This window comes from Rhamphochromis longiceps, linkage group LG18 (assembly GCF_057381845.1).
Source record: "Rhamphochromis longiceps isolate RC_006_pf linkage group LG18, R_longiceps_female_GT1.1, whole genome shotgun sequence".
Taxonomy (NCBI): Eukaryota; Metazoa; Chordata; class Actinopteri; order Cichliformes; family Cichlidae; genus Rhamphochromis; species Rhamphochromis longiceps.
This window is the reverse complement of record NC_140574.1, coordinates 16196931-16223877: the sequence shown is the minus strand read 5'-3', so window position 1 is coordinate 16223877 and position 26947 is coordinate 16196931. Positions and strand designations below refer to the sequence as shown.

Here is a 26947-nt window from a genome sequence, read left to right as displayed (position 1 = left end):
ACTATCTGCTAACTTCTAACTCCGTTAAATGTCATAAATTCCGTTTTCATGGATGCCTGGATGTTAAACTCAATTGTTACACCTGGTAGAGCAGAATGCTGATCATTTTATTAAAGATGAAAGACTTTAGACAGTTTTTCAACTCTCAGTAATGCCATAGTGATCGTTTGATATATGGACCTGCAGCGGAGTTTAGGTCCAGACACGGCTAGTGACGTCAGACTGAACAACCGGATTGAATTTACTACTCTATGTAATGTTTATACATCTCTCTCTCTCTCTCTCTCTCTCTCTCTCTCTCTCTCTCTCTCTTTTTAAACTTTTAGTTCTTGCCGTTCTGTTAGCCGAGCCACCAGAGTGCACCAGTTGTCCTTGTCTTTATACAGTCATGGAGCCTCTTATTCAGAATTCATTTAAGCATTTTCTTTGTAATCTCATCAAGATTTTCGATCTTTTACATTACTAACATCCCCCCCCCCCCCCCCCCCCCCAACAAAAAAACAACAACAACATCAAAATATTTAATTATTATTAAATAGTGATAAAGGGTGGCATGGTGGTTCACAGCAGGTTCACTTCTGTGTGGCGCTTACATGTTCTTCCAGTATCGAATGACTTATCATTTCAGTTTAAACTGTAACATACTTATCCTGTATTTCAGTGTACTTAGCATTGTCCAAAAAGAAACTTGATGTACGAAGGTGTGCAAGTGTATGCGATTGTTCAAAAAGGTTCTTGAAATTCTTTAACACTTCTTTTGCCATATAATAAAATATCTCCAGGATTAAAGGGTCTGGCCCACTTATGTCCCACACCATGTAAAATGAGTTTGACATCCCTCAAACACAGAGGAGCTCCCTGACTCGTCCGCCAGACTTCTGTTTGCTGATTTCTCATCAGTGTTCAACACTCTGCAGCCTCATATCCTGGCCACTAAACTTTCCTCCTGATTTCACCTGGATGATCAGCTAATCCTGTGGATATTGGACTTTTTGACCAACAGGACTCAGAAAGTTCGGGTCAACAACTCTCTTTCCGGTCTCCGTTCCACCTCCACTGGCTCCCCCCAGGGCTGTGTGCTCTCCCCCCTGCTCTTCATCCTCTACACCAATGACTGCAGATCCACACAGCCCAACTTTCACCTGGTGAAATATGCTGATGACAAGGTTCTCCTGTCACTGCTGTCAGGCCCCTCACAACACCATGGGCCCACTCTTCAGGAGTTTGTAGTGGTGTGACAGCTCCAAACTTGAACTGAATGTGAGCAAAACCAAAGAGATGGTGGTGACCTTCTCCAGTCCTATAGGCAGAGGGAGCTGGCTGCTTCAGTCCCCACCACCATCCATGGGAAGCCAGTGGAGGTAGTTGAGGAGTACAAATACCTGGGAACCATCTTTGACAACCTCCTGATATTCTCTGCCAACATAGAAGAGATTTTCAGAAGGTGCCACCAATGGCTATACCTCCTTGGGAAACTCAACTCCTTTGGAGTCAGCACACCCATCATGATGACTTTTTACTATGCCTTCCTGGAAAGCATTATGACCTTTTCCATCACCTGGTGGATCCACTCCCTCAGCCTTCAGAAGAAGAACAGACTGCAGCACACTGCATCAGTGTGCTCTAAAATCATTGGCCTGCCTGTCAGAACTCTGGTACAGGTTTTCAGCCAACAGGCCCTTAGACAGGCAGCCTAAATCATCAATGACCCCTCTCACATTCTTCACCCCGCATTTCAATGGCTCCCCTCTGGGCGACGCCTCCGCTGCATTTCCTGCAGGAGAGGAGGAGAGCAACCTTTGTCCACAAAGCCACCCTGCTTTTTAACTCCAGCCAATAAGACCATTTTCCACACCCATAAACATAAACTACTCTACACTCTTTTTATACTGCCAACACTTTACTCACTTACAGTTATTTATTCAGCTTTCAGTCACTTTAATTTTAAATCTGTGTCATTTTAAAACTGTATATATACTGTATATTCTGTGTATTTATTATCTCACTACTATTGCCTGTTTATGACCTGTCCTTATCTTCAACGTCATGCTGCTCTATTGTGTCTTAATTGCCCCTTGGGGATAAATAGTCTTTCTGATTCTGATCCCTGACCAACAGCAATGACAGTATAGTAAACTGAAACAAAACCAGAGCACATTAACACATACAGAGAGTGCTCCAGCATATCCTTTGTAGACACACATTACTCTAGGTCACACTGGGTCGTGTTCCACATGTTGTGAAAATGCTAACAGGACCTCATCCACTTTCTCCGCCTTCTTGAGCTTGTAGGTCCAAGGCTTTCGAAGATGTTGCCTGTATTTACTACATTCTCTTGGAACGTGAACACAGCACAGCGGTTGCTGACGTCAGGCATGCGTACGAGGGAACTGTTATGTAGCACGCAGAATGTATCACGTAGATGCCGGCTTATTACTTCCTCCATAACTACAGGCTGCTGCTCGGAGGAGACGTAGATCTCCGCGGATAATTCTTTCACTGGTGCTTCCAGCTAACGACACCTTAAAGCAGGTAAGAGGGAGCCCTCTTCAGTTCGGTGGAAGTGTCTTTACGTGCTTTTTAAAGTGTAGCTCATCTTAACTCTAGAGTTGTTGCTTTTCCACATTTTTCTCCCGCACCACACGGAAAGGCCTCGCAGCTGAATAAAAATTCTTCCCTTTCAAAATATCTAATATTTAAATATAATACTACTTAAAAGTGTCGCGTCATATCAGGCACAGTTGTTTAATGTTAGGTCTGTGAAAGATGGGTCTAGTCCGTGCCCTTCATCTGTCACCTCTGAAGTTTTCATGTCCTGTTAATAGCGACTCTCGGACCTCTTTCGTGGGAACGACTTTTAAAGCCTGATTTTGGAGATTTTTTTTTTGTGTGAGGCACAGCCTGATACTTCCTGACATGTTTCTCTATGCGTTTTATTGGTTTCTATCAGCACTGAATTAGCTTGCATGCTGTACTGCTACACGGCCAACAAACGTTTGAACTCAGTCGACCTCGTTCTTGTTTCAGGCGAGATGTCTTCTTATGAGGAGAGTGAGTCCAAATTCTGGCGAAAGGCAAAGGAGAATCCATTTGTCCCAGTCGGTGAGTACATATTATGACAAGGACAAATAAAATATGTGCTCAGAAAAGTTTAAGTTTTGGGGTTTATTGAGTGAGTTTTCAGAGGATTTGGGGGATATGTTGCTGTCTTATTTTTGTTTTAGTGACTTTTGCTTTTTGCAGGGATGGCTGGATTTGTTGCTATTGTTGGCTACAGGCTGATGAAAATGAAAAGTCGTGGAGATACAAAAATGTCGGTGCACCTGATTCACATGCGTGTAGCTGCCCAAGGCTTTGTGGTGGGAGCAATGACTGTTGGTGGGTCATCTTTCAGTTCTTACTGCCAAACTGCAACCAGTTCTTTATTTGTGGTTTGAACCTGAAATCATAATACTATAAACACGAGTCATTTTACATGCTTCTTATGTTTTGTTGTTGTTTTCAGGTGTCCTGTTCTCCATGTACAGAGATTACTTTGCAAAGCCTATTGAACAAGAACAGAAAGCAACCCAACCCAAGTGAACATGGCCTCTTGGACTCGTATTTTATGTCCCTTAGTATTGCCTCATATTAAGGTGTGCACAAGATTTGTTTCACAGATGTCCTGACTTTTTTTATGCACATGTCTTCTGTAAATAGCTGAAACTATTTGATGACACTGTGCATAGTAGGAGTTGTATTGATCCCATCAGATTTTTCTTGGTGTTATTATCCCTGATAGTTTGGGGGCATTACTGAAAGTTCATCTGCTCTTGCTGTGAGTGAAATATCTACAAAATAACAAAATGAAAATGTATAAACTTTGCTGAACATGTGTGTTACTAAGTTGGGCCTGGATTAAAAATTAACCACCAAATGCTACATATTTATTTTTTGTCTCGTATCAGCTAACCATCCCTGTTCATTTCCTGTACTAATACTGGGATGTTTGCCAGATTAAAATTGATTGCACCTGAGCTCATATATTTCTAAATGAGCATCTCAGTGCATTTTGGGTATTTAAAGCCGTTCACAGCACTTGGCTGTCAGATGGAGCAGAGCCCTAAAGTAAAAAATAATGATAGTGATAAAATAACTGATACTGGTGGTGTTGAGCTATCTTATCCTATAGAAAAAAATCTATATAGCCATTATGTTGAAACTGTGGAGAAAAAGGCTTTAATTCTGTAGCTTTTATGCAGTTTCATTGTAATGGTGAAATTCTTTTATTTATTTTTTCACTTCAATTTAGCACTGGCTTCCGTGGAACAGCTATACACTGTGTAGCAGCCTTGTGTTTAATTAGTTGCCTTGTGAAGTTATTCTCTAAGCTAAGTTGTACACAAGTACAGGATGTCATTTTAGAGTTGTTTTTTTAAGTGTTAAAGAAAAAAGGTTTTTTTTGGTGTATGGATTTTGGTACCTTGATGTGTTTTGACTGTTAAATGTTGTCTTTGTGCCATTATATTGTTATTGATCACCCATCTTCTGGGTTGTGTAGTACACCTACAGCAGCTAAAACATTTACAGTTAACAGGAAAGGCTCACAACACTGTAAACTAATGAACTCAGCAGCATGAAAGGACAGACTCTACAGTGATCATAAAGTTCTCCCCAAGTTTGAACCACAATATAACATTGCAGCTTTTTGTTGTTAGGGTCTTTTTTTTTTTTCTTTTTTTTTTTTGAGCTTCTCACTGACAACACAGTTTCTAACAGGTCAGGTAATCTTCTAACCCTTTCTAATTCTACCAAATAAAGCTTCTGTGATTTGCTCAGTCATATGCTGTTTCTATTCACTTTCTTATCAGGGAATGCCTGGCATCATTTTAAGCTGGGAAAAATGCTTTGTCACTGTGACTTTGGAAAGTGTGTAAACAGGCATTTCCTTGATATTCTACCTGACGCGTGCCATGTATCGTGTTACATCCTGTACCGAAAAGAGCACACCTATCAATGGCATGCGTAAACATGCACAGATCCTGCTGTTATCTTCATTTAGTTGTCTTGCACAAAATTATGCAAAAACAGCATCAGTAAGAAAGGTGGTAGAGTGGTGACCTCAAACAGACTCCACATCTGAATGTATGTGAAGTGACACATAGTTAGGGTCCCGTGGCACGGGTGACTGCATAAGGTCCAGGGGCCCAAATCAGCCTGGCTCCAATCTGGACAAAGCTATCCAGTGGGATACTAGAAAATGCCAAGGAGTGCATATATTTTGAACTACAGAAGTTTTAATGCTTTGCCTATTCTTACAGATCCCCACCACCTAGTGTGATCCGTAACATACCAAAGTACAATAAAAAAATTTGTGAGTTCATAAAAAGTTTATATAATAAATTTATAATTACAACAAAGTCTGAGCAATAATCTACCAGAAACTGCCGGGGTTCTCTGTGCACCGCGCGGACAGGTCACAGGATCTTACTGGGAAAAGCAGAGGCGGTGGTGTGTGTTTCATGATCAACAACAGCTGGTGTGATTATGCGAACGTGCACCCGGTCAAATCCTTCTGCTCACCGGACCTGGAGTACCTGATGATTAAGTGCCGGCCATTCTGGCTACCGAGGGAATTTACAGCAGTGATTATTACGGCTGTTTACATTCCCCCACAAGCCGACACTGACCGTGCACTCAGGGAACTGTACAGCGCGATCAGCAGCGAGGAAACCGCACACCCAGAGGCAGCGTTTATCACAGCCGGAGACTTTAATAAGGGAGACCTGAAGAAAGTCTCACCAAAACTCCATCAACACATCCTTTTCAACACACGTGGAAACCGGCTACTCGACCACTGTTACACCTATTTCCGGGATGCGTACAAAGCCCTCCCCCGCGCCCCATTCGACCAATCAGATCACTGCTCCATCCTGCTCCTGCCCGCCTACAGGCAGAAGCTGAAACAGGAAGCTCCAACCCGGAGGGCGGTGCACTGTTGGACGGACCAATCGGAGTCTGCGCTGCGGGACTGTTTTGATCACGCGGACTGGGAAATGTTTCACGTGGCCGCCAGAGACATTGATGAATACACAGACTCAGTCTGTGGATTTATCAGGAAATGCGTGGAAGATGTCGTCCCATCCAGAACAGTCAAATCCTTCCCAAATCAAAAACCCTGGATTAACGGAGATGTTCGCGCGGCACTGGTGGCACGGAACACCGCCTTTGCCTCCGCGAACACATCGGACTACAAACACGCACATTACCAACTCCGGAAGACGATCAAAGCAGCCAAACGTGAGTACAGGGACAGGGTGAAGCAACAGTTTGACAACCCTCGGAGTATGTGGCAGGGACTAAACACGATCACAGACTTTAGAGGGAAAACCAGCACACCGCAGACCACGGCCTCCCTGTGTGAGGATCTAAACGTATTCTACGCTAGATTCGACACAGCGAACACCATGAGACCGGACAGTGTGCGCACCGCGGATGACGTCAGTGCGCACACTGTGTCTGAGGAGGATGTGCGGAAGTGCTTCAGGAAGGTGAACGCACGCAAAGCTACTGGTCCGGACGGGATTCCCGGCCGCGTCCTCAGGTCATGCGCGGCTCAGCTGGCTGGAGTGTTCACGCACATCTTCAACCTTTCCCTCTCTCTGTCTGTAGTCCCAGCCTGCTTCAAAATGGCCACCATCGTCCCTGTACCCAAATCCTCCACCATCTCCTCATTGAACGACTGGCGACCTGTAGCCCTGACCCCCATCGTAAGCAAATGCTTCGAGAAGCTGGTCAGGGACTTCATCTGCTCTGCACTACCCGACTCACTGGACCCTCTACAGTTTGCATACCGCCACAACAGGTCCACTGATGATGCCATAGCCCTGACACTACACACTGCCCTGTCACACCTGGAGAAGAGAGACACGTATGTGAGGATGCTGTTTGTAGATTACAGCTCAGCATTCAATACCATCGTTCCCTCGAAGCTGGACAGGAAACTGCAGGATCTAGGACTGAGCAGCTCCCTCTGCAGCTGGATCCTTAGCTTCCTGTCTGACAGACGCCAGGTGGTCAGACTGGGCAGCATCACCTCATCCCCCATCACACTGAACACTGGTGCTCCACAGGGGTGTGTACTGAGCCCTCTCCTGTACTCACTCTACACCTACGACTGCACAGCCACTAACAGCTCCAACATCATTGTGAAGTTTGCGGACGACACTACAGTGGTGGGTCTTATCACCAACAGTGATGAGACAGCTTACAGGGAGGAGGTCAGCGCCCTGACCCACTGGTGTCAAGACAACCATCTCACCCTCAACGTCGCAAAGACAAAGGAGTTGATAGTGGACTTCCGGAGGTGCAGAGAAGTACACACCCCCATCACCATCAACGGCGCTGCTGTGGAGAGAGTGAGCAGCTTCCGGTTCCTTGGAGTACATCTGGCTGAGGATCTTACGTGGTCAGTACACACAAACAAAACAGTGAAGAAGGCGCAGCAGCGCCTCTTCTTTCTCAGGAGACTGAAAAGATTCGGCATGAGCCCCCGCATCCTCAGGACCTTCTATCACTGTGCCATTGAGAGCATCCTCACTGGATGCATCACCACCTGGTATGGCAACAGCACCGCCTACAACCGCAAAGCTCTCCAGCGAGTAGTGCGGTGCTCTGAACGGATAATTGGAGGTGAGCTTCCCTCCCTCCAAGACATCTACAGGAAGCGGTGCCTGAGGAAAGCGGGGAGGATCATCAAGGACTCCAGTCACCCCAGCCATAAACTGTTCAGACTGCTTCCATCAGGAAGGAGGTTCTGCAGCATCCGGTCCCGTACCAGCAGACTGAGAGACAGCTTTTTCCATCAGGCCATCAGACTGCTGAACACGTCATAGACACCTCAGCTTCACTACTGGAACTTCAACATTATGCACTCCACACTGTATATAAATGCCACTTGTTTTGCACATATTCAACTCTGTATATTTTATATATTTTATTATTATTATTATTATTATTATTATTATTATTTATTTGTTTTTTTAATTTTTTTTTAACTATTTAATTTGTAAAAATGTGCATACACACACACACCACACACACACACACACACGTAGGAAAATATTTAGTATACACATCCAGAAATGCATACACTATTATATATTGTACATATATTTATTAGTTTCAGGTTGGCCATTCTTGTATTTTGCTCGTTTGTGTTGTTGTGTTTGCACATCTCTGTTGCTTGTGGGGCTCGCACACAAGAATTTCACTCGCATGTGCTGTGCCAGTGTGCCTGCACATGTGATGTGACAATAAAAGTGATTTGATTTGATTTGATTTGAACCTTTTCTGTAACATTACATGTCTATAATGTAGTTTACTGGTCCAGCCCACTTCACATCAAAGTGGGCTGTATGGGCCCACGATGTAAAATGAGTTTGACGTCCCTGCCATTTGGGAATCCATGCCAAATGATCTCTACTAAAAACATGGACTGGATGTAAATACTGGAAATCTTCCAAATGGAAAAAACTAAATAAACATGTTCTTGTGTGTTACCTGTTTCAAATTGCAAAGTCACATCACATTTACCTCTTACAGTTCAACAAAAACTGCTTTGTATAGCAGCTCAGTTCATATATTCACGCAGGATGTTGCCTAATGATGGCCTAAAGCAGTGGTCCACAGAGGCCCACTGGTGTTTGAGGAATGTCCGAATGGGGGAGGTGGGTGGGTTTGTGCAAGCTACAGGTCTTCATTATAATTATTAATTGACAAAATCAGTTCTTTGTATGCAACAAAAATGAAATGCATTATGAAATGCTGATGATCCAAAGGTAATTTTGCACACTGGATGAAACTTTTCACTGGGTGTCCAATTCGATTGGTGATTGGTGATTGGTAGTTCCCTGCTCTCTTGGTGGGCAAGCTGCTGTTAGGGAACAAAAACAGACCAAGAACACTCTCAGTCATGGATTGGCCTCTCCAAGAGGGCGGTGCTCAACACTAATGAAGCAATGCAAGAAAACGGAGCAAAAGCCAGCCAACATTCACAAGGGTTGTGAAGAAGAAGCCTGGAGACCTTTTCCCAAAGACTACTTAAAGAAATGACAAGAAAGCTTGCCTAAGAGAGTCATTTAGGGATGTTTGCCACATTCACATTGTTTGCACCTGAGCCCATTTATTATTAAATGGGCATCCCAGTACATTTGGAACATTTGAGGAAGCTTTTCACAACATTTAGCTTTGTAGAATGAGTAGAGCTCTAAAATAACTGGCACTAGTGGCCTAATATTAACCCGAAGGAGACATTTATAAAGCCATTACAATAAACTGAAACTGGAAAAGAATTTGAGATGTAATTCTGTAGCCTTTATGTAATTTAATTAAAATGAACTCTCTTTTTCATTTTTTTCAATGATTTTAATTTTGTTATTTGTGCTACTTTGATATTATATATATACTTTGTAGTAGCCACCAAAATGTTGTTTAACCTGTTTTGTGCTTTAATTGATGCCTTGTTAAGCTATTCCGAATATGTCATTTCTGGTCTTGAAGTCAGAGTCTTTCAACTCTGTTAACTGATACACTATTATATTATTTGTATTCATTTTTCCTCTAAACGGGGAATTAACTGCATCATTTTGAGGTATGAAAATGCTTTGTCACTGTGACTATGGGGCTGCTGTGAAAATAGGCATTTCCAAGACATCGTATAAAGTCTACGTGACATCTGCCGAGTATCATCTTACATCCAGTACTGACAGTGTTGGGAAGGTTACTTTTAAAATGTATTCCACTACAGATTAGAGAATAAATGCCCCAAAATGTATTTTGTAATGTATTCCGTTACGTTACTCAATGAGAGAAACGTATTCTGAATACTTTGGATTACTTAATATATTATCATGCTTCTTTACAACTACATGAATGTACTATTGCTGTGTGATTTACTACTATTACTGAAGGTTACTCTCCATACCAACACCAGCTAGATTTTTTAATCTTAACATAAAATGAGCAACAGTATGGTGGACATTAGGTAAGGCTGCGCTTTTGTGTACAACCCCCCCAATACTGTGTTGTATAGTCTGTCTGCTGTCAGGATGAAGGACATATGATAGCGCTCAGTCTTACATTGTAGCTTTAACAGTCTACTGTTGAAGGAGCTGCTCAGGGACAGATGGTGAGAGTTGTTGTCCATAATGGACATTAGCTTGGCTAACATCCTCCTCCCATCCACCTCCTCTATGGAGTCAAAGTGTCATAAAAGGTCCTTGTAATGTTCTGCACCTCTCAAAAGGCTTCAGCTGACCAGCAGATGAAGACAACTTTGGTCGTTCTTGTACACAGGATAAGAGTTATGACCACTCCAGTTTCCTGTTAAGATTTGTATGTATCTATCACTTCCAAAACTATCCAACCCGTGGATGTTACAGTTACAGGCCTACATTATCACTGCAATATACAGCTAAGCAAAGAGTTATGCCTTTTTGCTTAGCTGTATAGCAACATGAAACAACAGCAAGGATAGGAAGGGGCCTGCCAAATCAAATATGTGGAGCTAACTGCTGTGCTGACCTCTTGTGACTAAAGGAGTAACTCAAAGTAGCTTTGATCTGATCGCATGCTTAAACACCATAGAAGAGTACCTCTGGCTGTGATTAAAACCACATTTACAAAAGATCGTAATTAAAATTAGTTAAAAACACTATACTGGGATGTATGGTGACATAACATGAAACAAATTGAGCCTATCCAAGCTGTCTGAGGGCAAGAGCTGGGGTACACCCTGGACAGATCTAATGTGAAATATATTAAACTAACTAACTAAATTAAAATTTCCAATTACATTTTTTTGTAGTGGTGAACAATCTACAATCCACCGGAGGGAGCTGCAGTACAAGTAGCCTCCTTATTTTCCACTACACTGGAAAATAAAAACAAAAGAGCAAAAGAAGAACAAAAACAATGGAAGTTTCGCAAAACCTAGGCTATACTGAACGAATACTAGCACAGTGCCCAATAAGTTTAAGAAGCACTGCAGATGCAGAAGGTGCTTTTATCTGTCAGTGCAGTTAAAAAAAATGAAGTAAATACATTTGTGCCATAGAAAGTCAGACTTTGAATTAAAGGTGACATATCCAGGGCACAATTAAAAAATATGTTTTAGCCTTTATAAGCGTCCCCTGGTCTCTATGACTACATTTCTGCTCCCGCGAGATGTTGTTTTAAGCTGAGCTGAGTCCCCGGATGGCAGTTGCTATGGATACAGGAGTTGTCTTCACCTGTGGTGAAGTTTAAAACCAATTTGTTTACACGGACCCGACTAATTAACAGGTGAGATATTTTCTCTTCAACTTAATCTCTCTTTAAGGGAACTTTTCGCTTAGGCTCAGAAAATAGTCTTTCGGTACGTACGTACGGTTTACGTACCGTAAACGTCGACTACAGACATCGTATTAAGGGCATTCTCTCTGTGTCAGATAAGAAGCACAACACGACATAATAGTTTAAGCCTCAGCATTGATTCGATTATAATATCAACCTTTAACTTTCCAATGCCATAAATCAGAGATCATGGAGTCTGAGGATCAGCTGAACGAACTGCGGCTTCAGTTTCAAGCACTGCAAAAACAGCAGGAAAAAAGGAAACAGGAGAGGAAAAAGGAAACACAGCCAGACAAGCTCAATGACAGTGGCGCTCAGGATGATTTGGATCTGTCTAACCAAGGTGTTCAGGCAAGCTGTGATGCTCCCCAAAACAGGTGAGACTTAAATTAAATGTTTTTCAAGGTATTTTCCATAAATGTTGCTACATAAACCACTATGAAGGAATATATTATTCAAGACTGGAAATCTTTGTCATCTGCATGCAGTCATGTGAAAAACTAAGTGGCTTGCAGCAATAACTTCGAGTAATCATTTTCTGTATGATGAATTTTGGCTCACTCTTCCATACAGCAGTGCTTTTGTTCTTTGAGGTTTGCAGGGTAGGTCCCATGGCCTGATAAGTCAGGCTGAGGTCTGAACATTGACTTGAATTGCAACACATTCTTTTGTTGTTGTTCAGTCAGATTTGCTGCTGTGATTGAGATCATTGTCCTGTGATTGCATGATCAAATTTCAACCAAGTTTGAGTTTTCAGACAGATGTTCTCACATTTGACTCTAGAATACTTTGGTACTGTATACAGAGAAGCAGTGACTGCAAAGTGCCCAGGTCCTGTGGCTGCAAAACAAGTCCAAATCACCACCCCTTCACCACAATGTCTGACAGTTGGTATGAGGCGTTTTTGTGCTGATATGCTGTGTTTGGTTTTTACCAAACATGTTGCTGTGCATTATGATCAAACACATCCACTTTGGTGGACATTGTTCCAGAAGTTTTGTGGTTTGTTGAGATTCAACTCTGCAATGCCATGCCATGTTCTTTTTAGAGAGAAAAGGCTTTCTCTTGGCCTTTCCAAACAAGCCATACTTGTTCAGTCTTTTTCTAATTGTATTGTCATGAACTTCAATATTTAACATGCCAAGTGAGGCCTGTAGATTCTGAGCGTTGCTAAGTCTGTCCTTGGGATGAATTTGCTGGGACACCCACTTTTTGGAAGATTGTGGCATCTGAATGGTCCGGACCAGTAAACTGCCAAAATTTCTGCTTTTCATAGCGCTCACACTTTCTGATGATCAGTTAATTGCACATGGCTGCCACTAACCCATTTAAGGTAACCACTAAAGGTGGACTCAATTTTTCACAGGACTGTACAGAATCCCATGAAAACTGTCATTTTCACATGGTTGTAAATAACCATTCTGTCATGTTACATTCATCCTTGTTCATTTTGTCTACCATAGGCTGTTGCACATTCAGAATAAGGCCCTCCTTGACCAATTGAGAGAGCTAAAGGATGAAAATGGTCGGCTCTTCAAACTTCTGAGCGAGAAGGATTTTGAAATTAAGCACCTGAAGAGGAAAAGAGACGAAGAAAGACTGGCTTTAGCAGGTATAATGTAAATTGTTTTACTCTTTTTTTTTTTTTGCATTGAGATGTTACAGACATGTGACAGCTTCTTCCTGCTTCATCAACTCATCTGTTTAGGTACTTCAGGCTTGGCAGGAGCTGTAGCTGCCACCAAGATTGTTGAGCTATCCAAGAAGAATAGAGAACTAACTGCTGAAATTGAGCAAGAGAAGATTAAATGTAAGCAAAACGGCAACAGAATCAAAGAGCTTGAGAGAGAGGTAAAGTTTTGCTTTATGTGTATCATTTGAAATAATTTGATGCATGAAAATTTGTCCTTCTCAGAAAAACTGTTGTGACTTTCTGTAGCTGCAGGCCATGCTGGTACATGGTGTACCTGGGCAAAAAGTAGATTCAAAGTCACCAGTTAAGATCTCATCTGAAGAATGTGAGGTAAGGAATAATAACAAAAGGAACATTTTGCTGTAGGGTCCTAACTAAAATAATGGCATCACTGAAAGGATCATTTATGACTTGTTTCTGAAAGCAGGAAAGTGCACTGGTTAAATCTCTGCAGGAAAAATTAGCAACTACCCAACTGAAGGTGACTGAGTATCGCAACCAGGTGCAGTCTGCCAAGCAGGAGTTGAAAATGGCACAGAAGGTAGGAGACTTACTTTATTTTCTGTCTTATATGCAATCACTCAAGAAGAATATTTTATATCTGAATGATTTTTCACAAGTGACTTATAGATTCTAAAATATGAACTACTTCAGGTTCTGATTAGTGAGATTGGAGAGGAGGTCAACCTTCAGCAATTACTAAGCTGCCCTGGGAGCTTTAGAGGTCGAGCACAGCAGATACTGGCTCTGCAGACAAGGGTAGGTTCAAAATTGAAGTTGAACTTGATTTTACATAAATGTATTTTAAAGTTACAACATTATAACCAATGAAGTGCTTTTCAAAATAGTGAGTTCACAGGAAAGCATAAAAAAAAAACCCCTGAAACTGAACTGATGATGAACAAAACTTGAACAACAGGTACGAGAGCTTGAGCAGCAGCTGAACAAATCAACACAACAAAGGCAGTCAAGTGTTCTGAGTGGAGAGGAAGAGTTTCTGGGCATGGGTGTTCTTCAGAAAACTCCTCCTCAGGAAAGAAATGTCAACTACATCCGCACTATAGAGAAAGAGAAGAGGGTAGCCCTTGAGGTATGTATAGCCACAACCACAGAGGCCTGCAGACCAACCATCAGTTGCTTGGCGAAAGTGTGTGTGTGTGTGTTTTTCTTTTTTTTTTTTTTACCAATGCCAGCCACTTATTAAATGAAAATTTGAATTTCAGAGATATATAAAAAGTTCTTATTTCAAACTGACTATGAGAAATGGGTCCATGCATTCATATCAAGCAGGTTAAACTGTATTGCTGTAAGAGAGTCCTTACACATATGCTGTAAGTTCAGCATTTTATTAGCACTCAAGGAGCAAAGTCACAACAGTGGTTCCAAGTTCAATGCAGAATTACATTTAAAACCCTTCTATTAGTTCATAAAGCTCTCAATGGCTTGGCACCCCCAGTACATCTCTGACTTGCGCAGCCTCTTTAACCCAATTAGACCTCTCAGGTCAGCAGGTGCAGATCTTTTGGCTATTCCCAAAATTAGATTTAAGTGTGCTCAGGTGCTTCAGGTACTGTGGTCCTGTTGTTTGGAACAAGTATCCCACTGACTTGAGGTCAGACAGACTCAAACCATGTTATCCTCACAGGCTTACAGTTAATAATTGTGTGTGTGTGTGTGTGTGTGTGTGTGTGTTGACTTGTATTTTATGTCTCTGTGTTTTTAATCACCTTGAGCCAGTGCAAACCTACATACGTTTTTCTGATTTCATTTCTTATGTTAAGAAAACAGACTTTACATGTAATCAAAAAAAGAAACTGCCATTTAGTGCCTGCTGGAAGTCACGTGCATGTTGGATTGTGAGAGGGTTGTTGACTGGTCTCTCTGTCTGTTTAACTGGGACTTAGGCAATGATTTTATATGAACATAGACATTACATTGTTAATGTGCTAAGGCCCTTCTCTCCTTCCACAACTGTGCAGAGGCTCTCAGTGGATTATGAGGCGCTCTTGAAAGAACACAAAGATGTGAAGCAAAAGCTGGAAGCCTCTAAAGCCAGGAGCAAAACTCTATCTGCTGAAGTCAAAATTCTGAAGCATCAAATATCAACCCTGATGGAGAAGGGGAAACACGATGATGAGTTCGTGGCTGCTTTGATGGTAAGAAATTAGACTGGAGACAAATATCTGGTTAGAGTCGTATAGATTCTACCTTTTAATAAATGTATATATTAATAAGAAAGTAGGTATTGTAAGACTTTAAATAAGGTATCTCATGCATGATTACACTATTAATAGTTTTGTTAAATACCATGGCAGTTAGTACCTATGCCGGCTTGTACACATACACAAGAGACACGAGAGTTCTTCTTTACTGATGTTTACTGTGCTTCTCTTAACGTACACAGGTACACCGTAGAACTGGTGAATACAAATGTACAAGAAAATTATATTTCAGCATTAAAACATATTACAATATAAAATTCACAAAATATAAACAAACATACTACTTTGGCCTGCAAGTAGACAAACTGGTGTAACTGGAACTTAGGGCTTATTTCTTCTTTCTTAGCTTGACTTTTACACGGCTAGACCGTCACCATGCGCAGCTTCTCTGACCTTACTTCCCAAAACAGGAAGTGACCTCTGCCCTTACCTTATACCAAAAAAGGAAAATGTTAACACAAAAATAAAACATACAAAATAAAATGCGTTAGTTACATTATCATTACAAGAGCTCCGCCTAGTGGTCAAATACTAACATTTCACCAACTGTTACAGTACCAATTTCACTTGACATTTATGAGTTGAAGTCAACATACTGCAAAGTAGAGGATATCCTGTGATGTGTCCATGCTTTACTACTACTGTTCCTATAAAGTGTGTATATCTTTTCTACCTCTGGCAGAAGCAGCAGGCCCAGATGCAGATGGTATTAAAACAACTCAGCCAAAAGCAAAACGTACAGAGCAAGGTGATGCAGCAGAGTGTAGGACAACAGCTGAGCAACATACCTTCAGAGCACAGTGCTATCATCCAGAGATTTAAGGAGATACTTGCTGAGAAAGATGCCATTATCAAAAAACTACAGAAAAAACAGCAATTCTCTGATAAGGTAATCAAGAAATAATTACCAGGGTTTTTTTTGTTTTTGTTTTTTTATTTTTGTGCATTCTCCGAGATTCAGCATGAGATGTCTGACCAGCAATTAAACGTGTGTTTATAGGTGTTGAAGAACGATGATGTGCACAGACAGCCCAGCATCAGGATAACAAACTGTACTTCTGCTGTTTCCCCAGAAGAGGGAGACATTACCAAAAGAATTCCATCTTCAGGGTACTTGTGCTGGTTTAATATCTGATAATCATTAAAATATGCTTATTGTTAGTTTAGCTTAGTGGGTCCCAATCTGTGGGATATGGATCCATTGCACGTGGTGAGAAATAAAATATTTAAGCCAAAAATTACTTAAGTAAGATTAAGCTGGGAACCTTTTTTTTTTTTTTTTTTTTTTTTTTTTAGGTTTGAGAAAGAATTATGACGTGTTGAGTAAGAACTGTTTTAGCTTCATACAACTTTGAGGAACCCTGATTTACTTCTTTAGGACCGATAATTTTTGTTCATCTCGTCTTCTGTTTTGCACTTGAAACCAGCCTCTGAGGCTAAGTGTCACACATAGCACTGAAATCTCTCGTCTTGTCTAGAAACATAAAGCTAAATAATTACCTAAGGTTAACATTGGGGTGCACTGTTATTGGCGTATTGATGACTGTGATGTTAAACACTTCTGTATTCCTGTGGGATTTCTGTTTACCACCTTCAAATGTTTTGTTTTTCAGTTCAATTTCTAAATTTGGTCACAAACTGGTGCTGCCAGCTGTGGGAAGTGGCATAGAATTCACGTAAGTTTAATGTGTACCATGTCTGCTCTGTACTGACATGGGCATCACTATGAAATTAGTAAACAAAATTCCTGACTGTGACATGATAACCCAAGTCCTCTTTGTGGAGAAGGACTAACAAGCTTGAGAGGTCTGTAGAATATACTGCAGATGTTCTTTAGTTGTTTTTTTTTTTTCTCTTCAGTCTATCGCTCACAGTGTAATTCTGTCAGTGGGACAGGGTTGTGAAATGCACATCTTTGTGTGAAAGTATAGATCGAAAAATACCACTTCACCTGAAGGCTTAAAACAGTTTTGATTGATTCCTCCAAAATACCCAAACAAAAAAAAAAATAGATAAAAACATCGAGCAAGCAGCACAGGTCATGAAATGTCTCCAAAAGCGAGATAGTTTTCATTTTCTTACAGAGGATCCAGATTGCTGTAGCTAACAGCTCTCCAGCTTGATCTGGAACGGCATCTTTATGCCACTGCTGCTGGCTCTCTTACTCGTCAAAGATGGTGATGAAGGAGTGCTTTATTGGTGAAAAAAGGCCAGTTGAGTCGATACCCATGTGGTGGTTGTTGGTTGTTTGGTTGTTTTGTTTTGTTGGGGTTTTTTTTGCAAATGAAGTGGTCGGATGATTCACGCAAATGTTCTTTCTTCACATTTCAAGTTTGCACTTTTGCGTACTGCACAAAGCTAAAGTAGCCCATTTTATTTTCTTGTCAGTATAAAAATTAAATGCTATAATGCTGCACAACTAAAATGTTAAATCAGTTTGTATATTTCCATCCCAAGATTACAAACACAGGGAGGCTATTTCTGTTGGTGTTTGTTCATTTTATTTATGCAGTGCACACCACAGTAATGACTGTGGTGTGCACTAATGAGAGCGTGGTGGTTTATTTTACAGTTTTCAATTTAACGTCAGAAATTTAATGGTGCAAAAATGAAACTTTATATAAAATTACACATATTTATCAAGCTAATAGCTTGTCTGGGTAAGTATAATCTACAGTGGGGCAAAAAAGTATTTAGTCAGCCACCGATTGTGCAAGTTCCCCCACTTAAAATGATGACAGAGGTCAGTAATTTGCACCAGAGGTACACTTCAACTGTGAGAGACAGAATGTGAAAAAAAAATCCATGAATCCACATGGTAGGATTTGTAAAGAATTTATTCGTAAATTAGGGTGGAAAATAAGTATTTGGTCACCTCAAACAAGGAAAATCTCTGGCTCTCACAGACCTGTAATGTCTTCTGTAAGAAGCTTTTCTGTCCCCCACTCGTTACCTGTATGAATGGCACCTGTTTGAACTCATCATCTGTGTAAAAGACACCTGTCCACAGCCTCAAACAGTCAGACTCCAAACTCCGCCATGGCCAAGACCAAACAGCTTTCGAAGGACACCAGGAAAAGTATTGTAGACCTGCATCAGACTGGGAAGAGTGAATCTACAATAGGCAAGCAGCTTGGTGTGAAAAAATCAACTGTGGGAGCAATCATCAGAAAATGGAAGACATACAAGACCACTGATAATCTCCCTCGATCTGGGGCTCCACGCAAGATCTCATCCCGTGGGGTCAAAATGATCATGAGAACGGTGAGCAAAGATCCCAGAACCACACGGGGGGACCTGGTGAATGACCTGCAGAGAGCTGGGACCAAAGTAACAAAGGTCACCATCAGTAACACACTACAACGGCAGGGAATCAAATCCCGCAGTGCCAGACGTGTTCCGCTGCTGAAGCCAGTGCATGTCCAGGCCCGTCTGAAGTTTGCCAGAGAGCACATGGATGATACAGCAGAGGATTGGGAGAATGTCATGTGGTCAGATGAAACCAAAGTAGAACTTTTTGGTATAAACTCAACTCGTCGTGTTTGGAGGAAGACGAATACTGAGTTGCATCCCAAGAACACCATACCTACTGTGAAGCATGGGGGTGGAAACATCATGCTATGGGGCTGTTTTTCTGCCAAGGGGACAGGATGACTGATCCGTGTTAAGGACAGAATGAATGGGGCCATGTATCGTGAGATTTTGAGCCAAAACCTCCTTCCATCAGTGAGAACTTTGAAGATGAAACGAGGCTGGGTCTTCCAACATGACAATGATCCAAAACACACTGCCCGGGCAACAAAGGAGTGGCTCCGTAAGAAGCATTTGAAAGTCCTGGAGTGGCCTAGCCAGTCTCCAGACCTCAACCCCATAGAAAATCTGTGGCGGGAGTTGAAAGTCCGTGTTGCTCGGCGACAGCCCCAAAACATCACTGCTCTCGAGAAGATCTGCATGGAGGAATGGGCCAAAATACCAGCTACTGTGTGTGCAAACCTGGTAAAGACCTATAGTAAACGTTTGACCTCTGTTATTGCCAACAAAGGTTATGTTACAAAGTATTGAGTTGTATTTTTGTTATTGACCAAATACTTATTTTCCACCCTGATTTATGAATAAATTCTTTACAAATCCTACCATGTGGATTCATGGATTTTTTTTTTCACATTCTGTCTCTCACAGTTGAAGTGTACCTCTGGTGCAAATTACTGACCTCTGTCATCATTTTAGGTGGGGGAACTTGCACAATCGGTGGCTGACTAAATACTTTTTTGCCCCACTGTATATTTGTCACTCCAAAGCTGTGTCTGTTAAGAAGAATTCCGTTGCATTAACTCTAATGCAATCCAACATTTGTCTTACTCTTCTAGAGAGAAAGTGATGAGCCACACATGTTTGGAGGCACAAGCACCAAGAGGAGCACCACAGGCCAGTGATCCTGGAGGAGTTTGAGAGGCCAAAATTAGATTAAAGTAAACACTGTCCATGCAGCATGGCTAGGACTGATATGCCAAGGCTCAGTGACAGCATGATGCGACAATATCAGGATTTTTTTCTTCTTCTCTTTTTTTTTTTCTTCTTTTTCAATTTCCCCCTTATCTTTCTTGCACGTGGCTATCACAGCTCTGTCGGCAGGAGCAGAGTCCCTGAGCACCATGGAGTCTCTGAGCAACAGGAACTGTCCACAGACAAACCTGAACAGACTGTCCAACAGTCCAGAATTTGTAAACACTTTATTTCTTTGACAACACTGCCTTAAACTGGTTCTGGTTCAGGAGTTTTCTTTCTCCAACCATAAGAGTTAACCAGACGACAGAAATAATGATGTGCGGCGGTAGACACGCTGCAGATAGCAGTGCTCATTCTGCCCGTCACATCAAGGTTGCACGGAGATGTTCATGTTGTTCTTGTATGTTGTCTTTTGGCTGGTCATTCAGCTGGAGGAAACGCGGGCGCTGAGGGCATCCCTAAAGAGCACTCTCCACCATGACCTGCAGCTTTCAGTGACGTGATGAGACAAGTCAGGCATGTTTTCCTGGAGGCTCTGTGACAGCACAGACAAGACACTATCCAGGGGAACTGGCTGGTCCCTGCTCAGCCTCACTTCCAGCTGAGCCCTACCTTCTCCTGTCACATGTGACAAAACAGCAGCCTGCAGGAGAAAGGAAAAAAAAAAAACTCTCCTCTTCAGCCACGCAAACATTATATGCATCTCTGACTTTCTCTCCATTTGAGTCCCCGAAAGACAGTTTGCGACGTAAGGTCGGGTGACCTCGGTTTAACGACTTAAGTACCTTGAGTAAAATAGCTTTCAACTTAACCCTGATGGCATCAGACAAGTGTCCCGGGTGATTGCAGGAGCGGTCGGTGCTGATAAGACGTCTCCCCGTGGTTTCACATCTCGTCTGCTCGCTGTTTTATAAATGTCACTGTCACATTTTATTAAATATATGTTTGTCTTTCCTCGGCTGGTAACCTTAAATGCATTACAGGTATCGAGACCAATGCTGTCTGTTTTCAAAGTAAATATTTTCTGTAAACCAAAGAAACATCCAAATTAATCAGTGAAAAGGAACCGAACCCTCAACAAATATTTTCAATACATTGTTTACCTTCATGGCGATGACTTTGGTTGATTTTTTTTCTTTCTTTTTTTAAGGTTTTTTTTGGCTCCATACAGTTGTAAATAAATGTGCGACAGGCCAGGCTAAATAGTAATCACCACAGTTAAGTTCCCAAATCGTTTCAATATTCCTATTAAATATTAACACTAATCATTTCTGACTTGAAACCAGTTTTGTGGGAATAGCGGTTGAAAATAACTGCAAACTCAAGCTGCACAAACTCCCACTGTAGTCCTCTATACATTCCCCAGAGCAGGTCACACATGTACAGTATATGGCTCTTAATCCAAAGGTTGTCTGGATATGCCCAGTGGGAGTGGCTCTTACATTCATACTAACATCCGAGTTATTTTCTTCCGATGTAGCCAAAAGGGTTTCAGCAGAACATCCCCCCCTTTCCTCCCTCTCCACATCACGCTTAATTTAAAACCATGGCTGAGTTAGTGTGCTGCTTCAAATACCGCACTATGTCTTCCAGGACCCTGTGGGAGATTGGCAGGTCCCCATTGGACTGAGCGAGAAAGTGCCACAAGACAAAAATATCAGAGTTTGGACATGATGAAGAAAGCCTTTATGCTCAGAGTAACAAAAAACAGCTTGTGTTTGAATACCTCCTGGATGGAAGGTGAGGCGCTCTTTAATGCAACAGAGTGAGACGTGTCACCGTAAGAGCAAGATGAGAGACGAGCAGATGAAGATTGCCAGATACGTATCAAGTGAGGAAATGTGCGTCAGAAAGGGTGTTGATGGAGCAAATGCTTGTCACGGTCCCTAACTGCGTCTGATTGCCAGGAAAGCGTTCAACTTCATATGGTTTTTTTGCGGGGTCATTTTCAAACTTTGCCACAAAACTGTACTTTATATGAAGCCAGCGTTTGAGCATTTTCGCAAACCTGTAATCGTATATAATTTTAACGCAGTGCATGACTGCAAGAGGGACATAATTTCCATCCTTTTTCAGTGAGCTTTTCTTTTTCAGACATGTTATACTGAAGTTTCAGTTGACCTAATATCAGGGATTAATGTGACTGCTCATGTTGACTTCAGTTATTTAAGAGTGTCATCACTTTCAAATAAATTACACCTTGCCAGACAATTTTATTATTGTTTTATGTAGCTGTATTACGCAGAAAGGTGTAGATTTATTCCAAAATGCCCAATAACCCACCAAACCAAACACAAACTTATGTAAACACAGCATACGTAAACAGCCTCACCTATTTGTCATTCCAAGTTTGAATGACTCCTTTCTCCATCCTTCTCCTCAGAGGTATTCCCTCGTTCTGGACCAATGCTTCCTGCAGACCATTGACTGCATCCAGAAACTAAAGTAAATAGTGCAGCTGTGAACGCAGAGGTTAAAGTTAGCCATCAGTATATGAGGGATCTGTGAACTTTGCTCAGGCCAGAAAACGGTTTGGACCTCTATGCGTCCATTCATCTCCCAGTCCCTCTCATTTACATGTAATGGAAAGAAAATAAACAGCAGGGTCCTAATGTGCTCATTTACAGTAAGTAGAATTAAAGTAATGAGTTTTTATCTTTTCCAGGTCGCGGTGAGGGAAAGGGTAAAGATCAAAGTGTACGGGGTGAGTTAACGACACTGAAATTGATTTTAAAAATCAGGTGCGGAGGTGTTCACTAAAGCCTCGTGAGGCTCGTGAGCAGATCACCTCAGCGTGATACTCATTTGTGCCTCTTGCACCCATATTTCAAACTTTTTGAGTCTTTTTTTGTTCATTTTCAAACTCCTTCCTTTGCTTACACTTCGTATATGTACAGTGCAGTGAGTCAATACTGCGTGAGCCCTGTAGTAATTTCAGTTTGCTCAGATATGTTTAAATACAAGTTGCATCACTAGATGGCAGTGTGGTCAGTTAAGTACAGTACTTGATGGCGACTCCTATGTTTTGATCTGAAGCCAAAAATGAAATTAAATGGATCCTGCAGGATTTATGTGACACTAACAGCAAATATGTGCATTATCGGTTCATACAGCAGAGTTTAATTGTCGTTATTGTGACACAGTTGTCATTTAATCATTGATTTTTCCAGCTTTTGGAGTTGATAAAAAGAATGAACACAGTTATAATACAGAATTATTAATACTGGAGACTAAACCAGCTGTGATGTTTTGGTTGAGATACTTGAGAGGACAACACACTGATTCTGGATCAGGGGGGCTGCTTACAAAAATGCTGTCTTGTGAAAAACTGTAGCTCCTCACAATCTGTGCTCAAAGTGCTCTGTCATTGAAGGCTGCGTTCCCCCCCTCCCCATTCGCTTTAGTAACCCAGTGTTGTTCTCGACTCATGGCTCTTCCACATCTTATCCTCCCGGCAATTTTCTCACTCTAAATTGAATTTTCTCACCATGTTGTATCAAACTTGGTAGTAATCAATTTCTTCTGGAACCACTCCACCTTATATCCGATGATGGTCATGGGAAATAAAAAAGGATAAAAAAACTTCTTTGTTTTTATTCAGTATTATTTGCCCAACTTCTTTTGAACACGCTTGTTTCGTCATATGTATGCATCACCACTGGTGTAGATATCCTTTATGTTCCTGCAAGCAGACTTTCTGCCTGACTGCAGCTGCGTGGCAGGACGTCCTTTAACAAGCAAAAATTGTTTAATAAGTCCCTTAGTGAATGCTTCCATGTTAGAGTTGACATTTTGCTCACAGATATGATCACGGTTAATGAGATCTGCAGCCTTCTGGAGATGTGTGCGAGAGCATCACTGATAACAAGGGTGTGATTTTCTTTTTCTAGTTTTACCTTTGTGTGAAGGTTTTAAAGAAAGAGAGAGAGATGGAAATAATTGGGGGAGACAAAGGGGAATGACACACCAGCTGAGATGCAGTGAAGCCCCAGGAGGCCAGTTGCTCACAGAAATGCTGTCTGTGTATGTTTTCTGAATATAAATGTATGAATATTTGTTTTGACACAACAGTCACATCCACTAATTAACACTTAACAGGTCCTCAAGGTGTCTGTGCAAAATCATATAATGTAGCATGTAGGCGTGTAAGGGTGGAAAGTGGTTGAATATTCTCAGGCAAGACAACAGATACCCTCTAACTCTTTTCAGCTAATCATTCAGATTATGACTTCATATTGAATTAGTAAAACAGGGTACCACCCTGTGTGTTGTACTACTAACAGTTGCTTTATTTTAAAAAGCTGACACTTTTTAAGAAGCCTGATACATAATAAATAAATACATAAATAAATATATATATTTGTGTGTGTGTTTTACCATTGTTGTTTTCTACTACCATAGCATAATGTCTCTGAGCATGTTTCCTCTTTTGCACTGAATCTAGTTCAGCACATAGCCATAGGACGAAAATGTCAAACATTTTGGGAGACCTTTTGACTCCCTGCATAATAATCAGACAAGCCATTTGACCTTTTCTGAGGCATGAACATGCAACAAGTCATTATTATCATGTTTTTGACCAACACGAAGAAAGCAAAAACAAATCAGCGTCAAACAGTAAATAAAATGGGCAAGTGAATTAATTTTGGTGAAAATATCTGTTTGTCTTCTGCAGCTTATCTGGGTCGCAGGGGCAGTTTAAGCTGAGATTCCCAGACCACCTCCTCCCCAGCCACTTCCTCCAGCTCTTCTTGGAGGACGCAGAGGACAGCTGAGAGATATAATTTCTTCTGGGTCTGCCCTGGGTCGCATCCCAGTTGAGCATGCCTGAACTGCACTGACTCAGTGTGGTGGCGATGTGGCTCTATTCTGAGCCCCTCCCAAATGATCGAGCCCCTTACCCTAAAAGAGAGCCCAGCCACCCTTGGACGAAGCTCATTTCCACCACTTGTGTCTATGATCTAATTGTTCACTACTCACAGCTTGTGCTGCCATAAGTTTCCTCACCAAACTTATGGCTGCATGCCCATTACTACAGATACTGCACCAATCCATCTGCCAGGCTTCTTTTCCTTCCCTCACTTGTGAACAATGCCCCTGGAGTTGATGCTGTGCCTCTGAGGTGGATACAGAATCTGTGACAAAGGGCAGTCCTGGATCCTGAGTCCAACACCCACTGGGAACCAGCATGACTTCTTGCTGGGAATGCAAACCAAACTCTCACAACAGTTGTACAGGGACCAAATAGCCCATAACAAAGGGCCTGACACTCCATACTTCCAAAGTACCCCCTACAGGATATATCCTACAGGTCACCCCAAAGGGTGACCTTCAAATGCTCTCTCCAAGTCCACATAGCACATATAAACTGATTTGTCAAATTTTCACACACCCCTGCATATCCTCAAGAGGATAAAGAGCTGGTCCAGTGTTTTCCAGAAGGAAAACCACATTGTTCCTCCTCAGTCCACAGTTTAATAACCAGTGAACTCTCTTCTCCAGTACTCTGACCAGGGGGCCACAAAGTGTAATTCCCTTTAAGTTGGAAGCGACACTGCTCCCTTTTTTAAAAAGGGAGGACCTCCATCTCAAATTTGTCAATCAGTCCCAGACTTCCATATGAGGCATGTAGAACAAGACAGTTCAACAAGAGCCTTAAACATACATTAAGTCATTTTTTAAAGTTATTTAACAGAAAAAATTATATTGTACTCATGAATATACATTTATTACTGTGTAATTGCATCTTCCAACATATGATCCATTCCTATAAACTTAAAATTAACACATTTTTTTTAAAAAAAGGGAGAGGACACCGGTTTGTGGAAGCTACCATGTAACTTTGCTATCTTGAATACGGTGGCTGAGATGGACATCGCTGTTCTGCCTTATCACAGTCTATGACCAGCCAGTTACGTAGGATGTCTTATAAGTTACTTTTAATTTCATGATCACAGATAGCTTTTTAAAACACTATATGTCCATTTAACATTTGTGAGTGTATCTTTTCATCATTTCTTTGTGATCATTTCTTTGTGATCATGTCTTTCTCCTCCTCCACCACTGCTCTCTTTTCTCCCGTATTTCCATGTCTTCATGTTCTTCTTTCTCACCTCAAACCTCAAGCCCACCGCAAGCAATACTGTTATTTTTAGTCACAAAGGGTAGCGCATTCAACAATTTTTTAGCACTTTGTTAAACTTCAGAAATAATTAGGCAATAAAAAGTTCAGTGACTCTCGCTTGGTCCCCTTTATACACTGTTTGCAGGTAAGAGTACAGGTGTCCATAAGCAAGAAACACTTCTAACAAGCACCATTGCACTACTTTTTGCCATTTTTGCAGGAAGAATAATACACATCTTTGAAGGAATTTATAGTTCTCTTGGAAGTACAAAAAGTAAGCAAGTGTGCCAGCCACCACGGCTATATAGATGGCAATATTGTACTGTTGAGCAGTTTCCTTTTCCTTCCCTTTGTTTTCTTATTTTTGCAATTCATGCTCACATATATCGACACTAACAGTGTTATCTCTAAACACAGATTATGTGACGTGCAAGATAATTACTTAGAATAGATGCACCATGGTAGAGTTAATCCAAGAAGCCAAAAGATCCCTGAAAGCAACAAAACCAAGAAAAAACAGATGTTGTAATCATTGCATTGAAATGAAATAGCATGTGTATATTATCATAAATTAATTAGCTTGTGACTTTGTTTTCTACCACTGTCTGCGATTTTTATCCTGTGGGATTTTTTGTGTTTGTTGCAGGTAAGTTCATTTCCTTACACTTTTCCATGATTCATTTGATAAGAGGGACCACAGGAAGTCTCATCTAATGCATTTGGCACCAGTGTATCAATATTCATTAGAGAAAACAAAGCGATATGTTGTTGTATAAATATTTTTGCTCACCATCAATTACGATCACAGTGGTATAGAATCAAACAAGATTTGGATTTGCTCAGGGCTTTGAGGTGCACTCAGTAGATATGTGAAGTGCTTCAAATGTAAAATATGAAGCTGGTGCTTCATTTTAATACTTTAACCTTGGTTAAAAAAAACAAAAACAAATGTGTAATGGGTGTGAATTGGCTGTTCAGTCTTTCATAACCATCTCATTTTACATATAAAATGTCACAACAAAGCATCAT

The 26947-nt window shown here is 41.3% G+C and overlaps 2 protein-coding genes across 3 annotated transcripts; both read left to right on the top strand.

Moving 5' to 3' along the window:
- Nucleotides 1–2353: 2353 nt before the first annotated feature.
- Nucleotides 2354–4725, top strand: higd1a (HIG1 hypoxia inducible domain family, member 1A). The gene is made up of 4 exons (XM_085389784.1): nt 2354–2532; nt 3028–3102; nt 3244–3378; nt 3506–4725. The coding sequence occupies exons 2-4, from the start codon at nt 3033–3035 to the stop codon at nt 3580–3582; spliced, it is 282 nt and encodes a 93-aa protein (XP_085245910.1). The 5' UTR covers nt 2354–2532; nt 3028–3032; the 3' UTR covers nt 3583–4725.
- Nucleotides 4726–11230: 6505 nt separating this feature from the next.
- ccdc13 (coiled-coil domain containing 13) lies at nt 11231–22409 on the top strand. Of its 2 annotated transcripts, none has more exons than XM_085390217.1 (13): nt 11231–11322; nt 11558–11750; nt 12837–12985; nt 13082–13224; nt 13313–13396; nt 13491–13607; nt 13721–13825; nt 13986–14156; nt 15046–15222; nt 15971–16177; nt 16289–16398; nt 16902–16964; nt 19656–22409. In XM_085390217.1, exons 2-13 carry the CDS (start codon nt 11563–11565, stop codon nt 19735–19737), a joined length of 1596 nt encoding a protein of 531 aa, XP_085246343.1. In that variant the 5' UTR covers nt 11231–11322; nt 11558–11562; the 3' UTR covers nt 19738–22409. The 2 variants fall into 2 exon arrangements, with proteins under 2 accessions (XP_085246343.1, XP_085246344.1); XM_085390218.1 differs by having other exon boundaries at nt 13494–13607; nt 19656–22408.
- The last annotated feature ends 4538 nt before the right edge of the window (nt 22410–26947 follow it).

Bases quoted from the DNA above. Each gene is read 5' to 3' on its own strand.
- higd1a (XM_085389784.1), top strand. From the start codon at position 3,033: ATGTCTTCTTATGAGGAGAGTGAGTCCAAATTCTGGCGAAAGGCAAAG. The intron at 3,103-3,243 runs GTGAGTACATAT...TGCTTTTTGCAG, and splicing joins GAATCCATTTGTCCCAGTCG to GGATGGCTGGATTTGTTGCT. The intron at 3,379-3,505 runs GTGGGTCATCTT...TGTTGTTTTCAG, and splicing joins GGTGGGAGCAATGACTGTTG to GTGTCCTGTTCTCCATGTAC.
- ccdc13 (XM_085390217.1), top strand. From the start codon at position 11,563: ATGGAGTCTGAGGATCAGCTGAACGAACTGCGGCTTCAGTTTCAAGCA. The intron at 11,751-12,836 runs GTGAGACTTAAA...TGTCTACCATAG, and splicing joins TGTGATGCTCCCCAAAACAG to GCTGTTGCACATTCAGAATA. The intron at 16,178-16,288 runs GTAATCAAGAAA...GTGTGTTTATAG, and splicing joins AACAGCAATTCTCTGATAAG to GTGTTGAAGAACGATGATGT.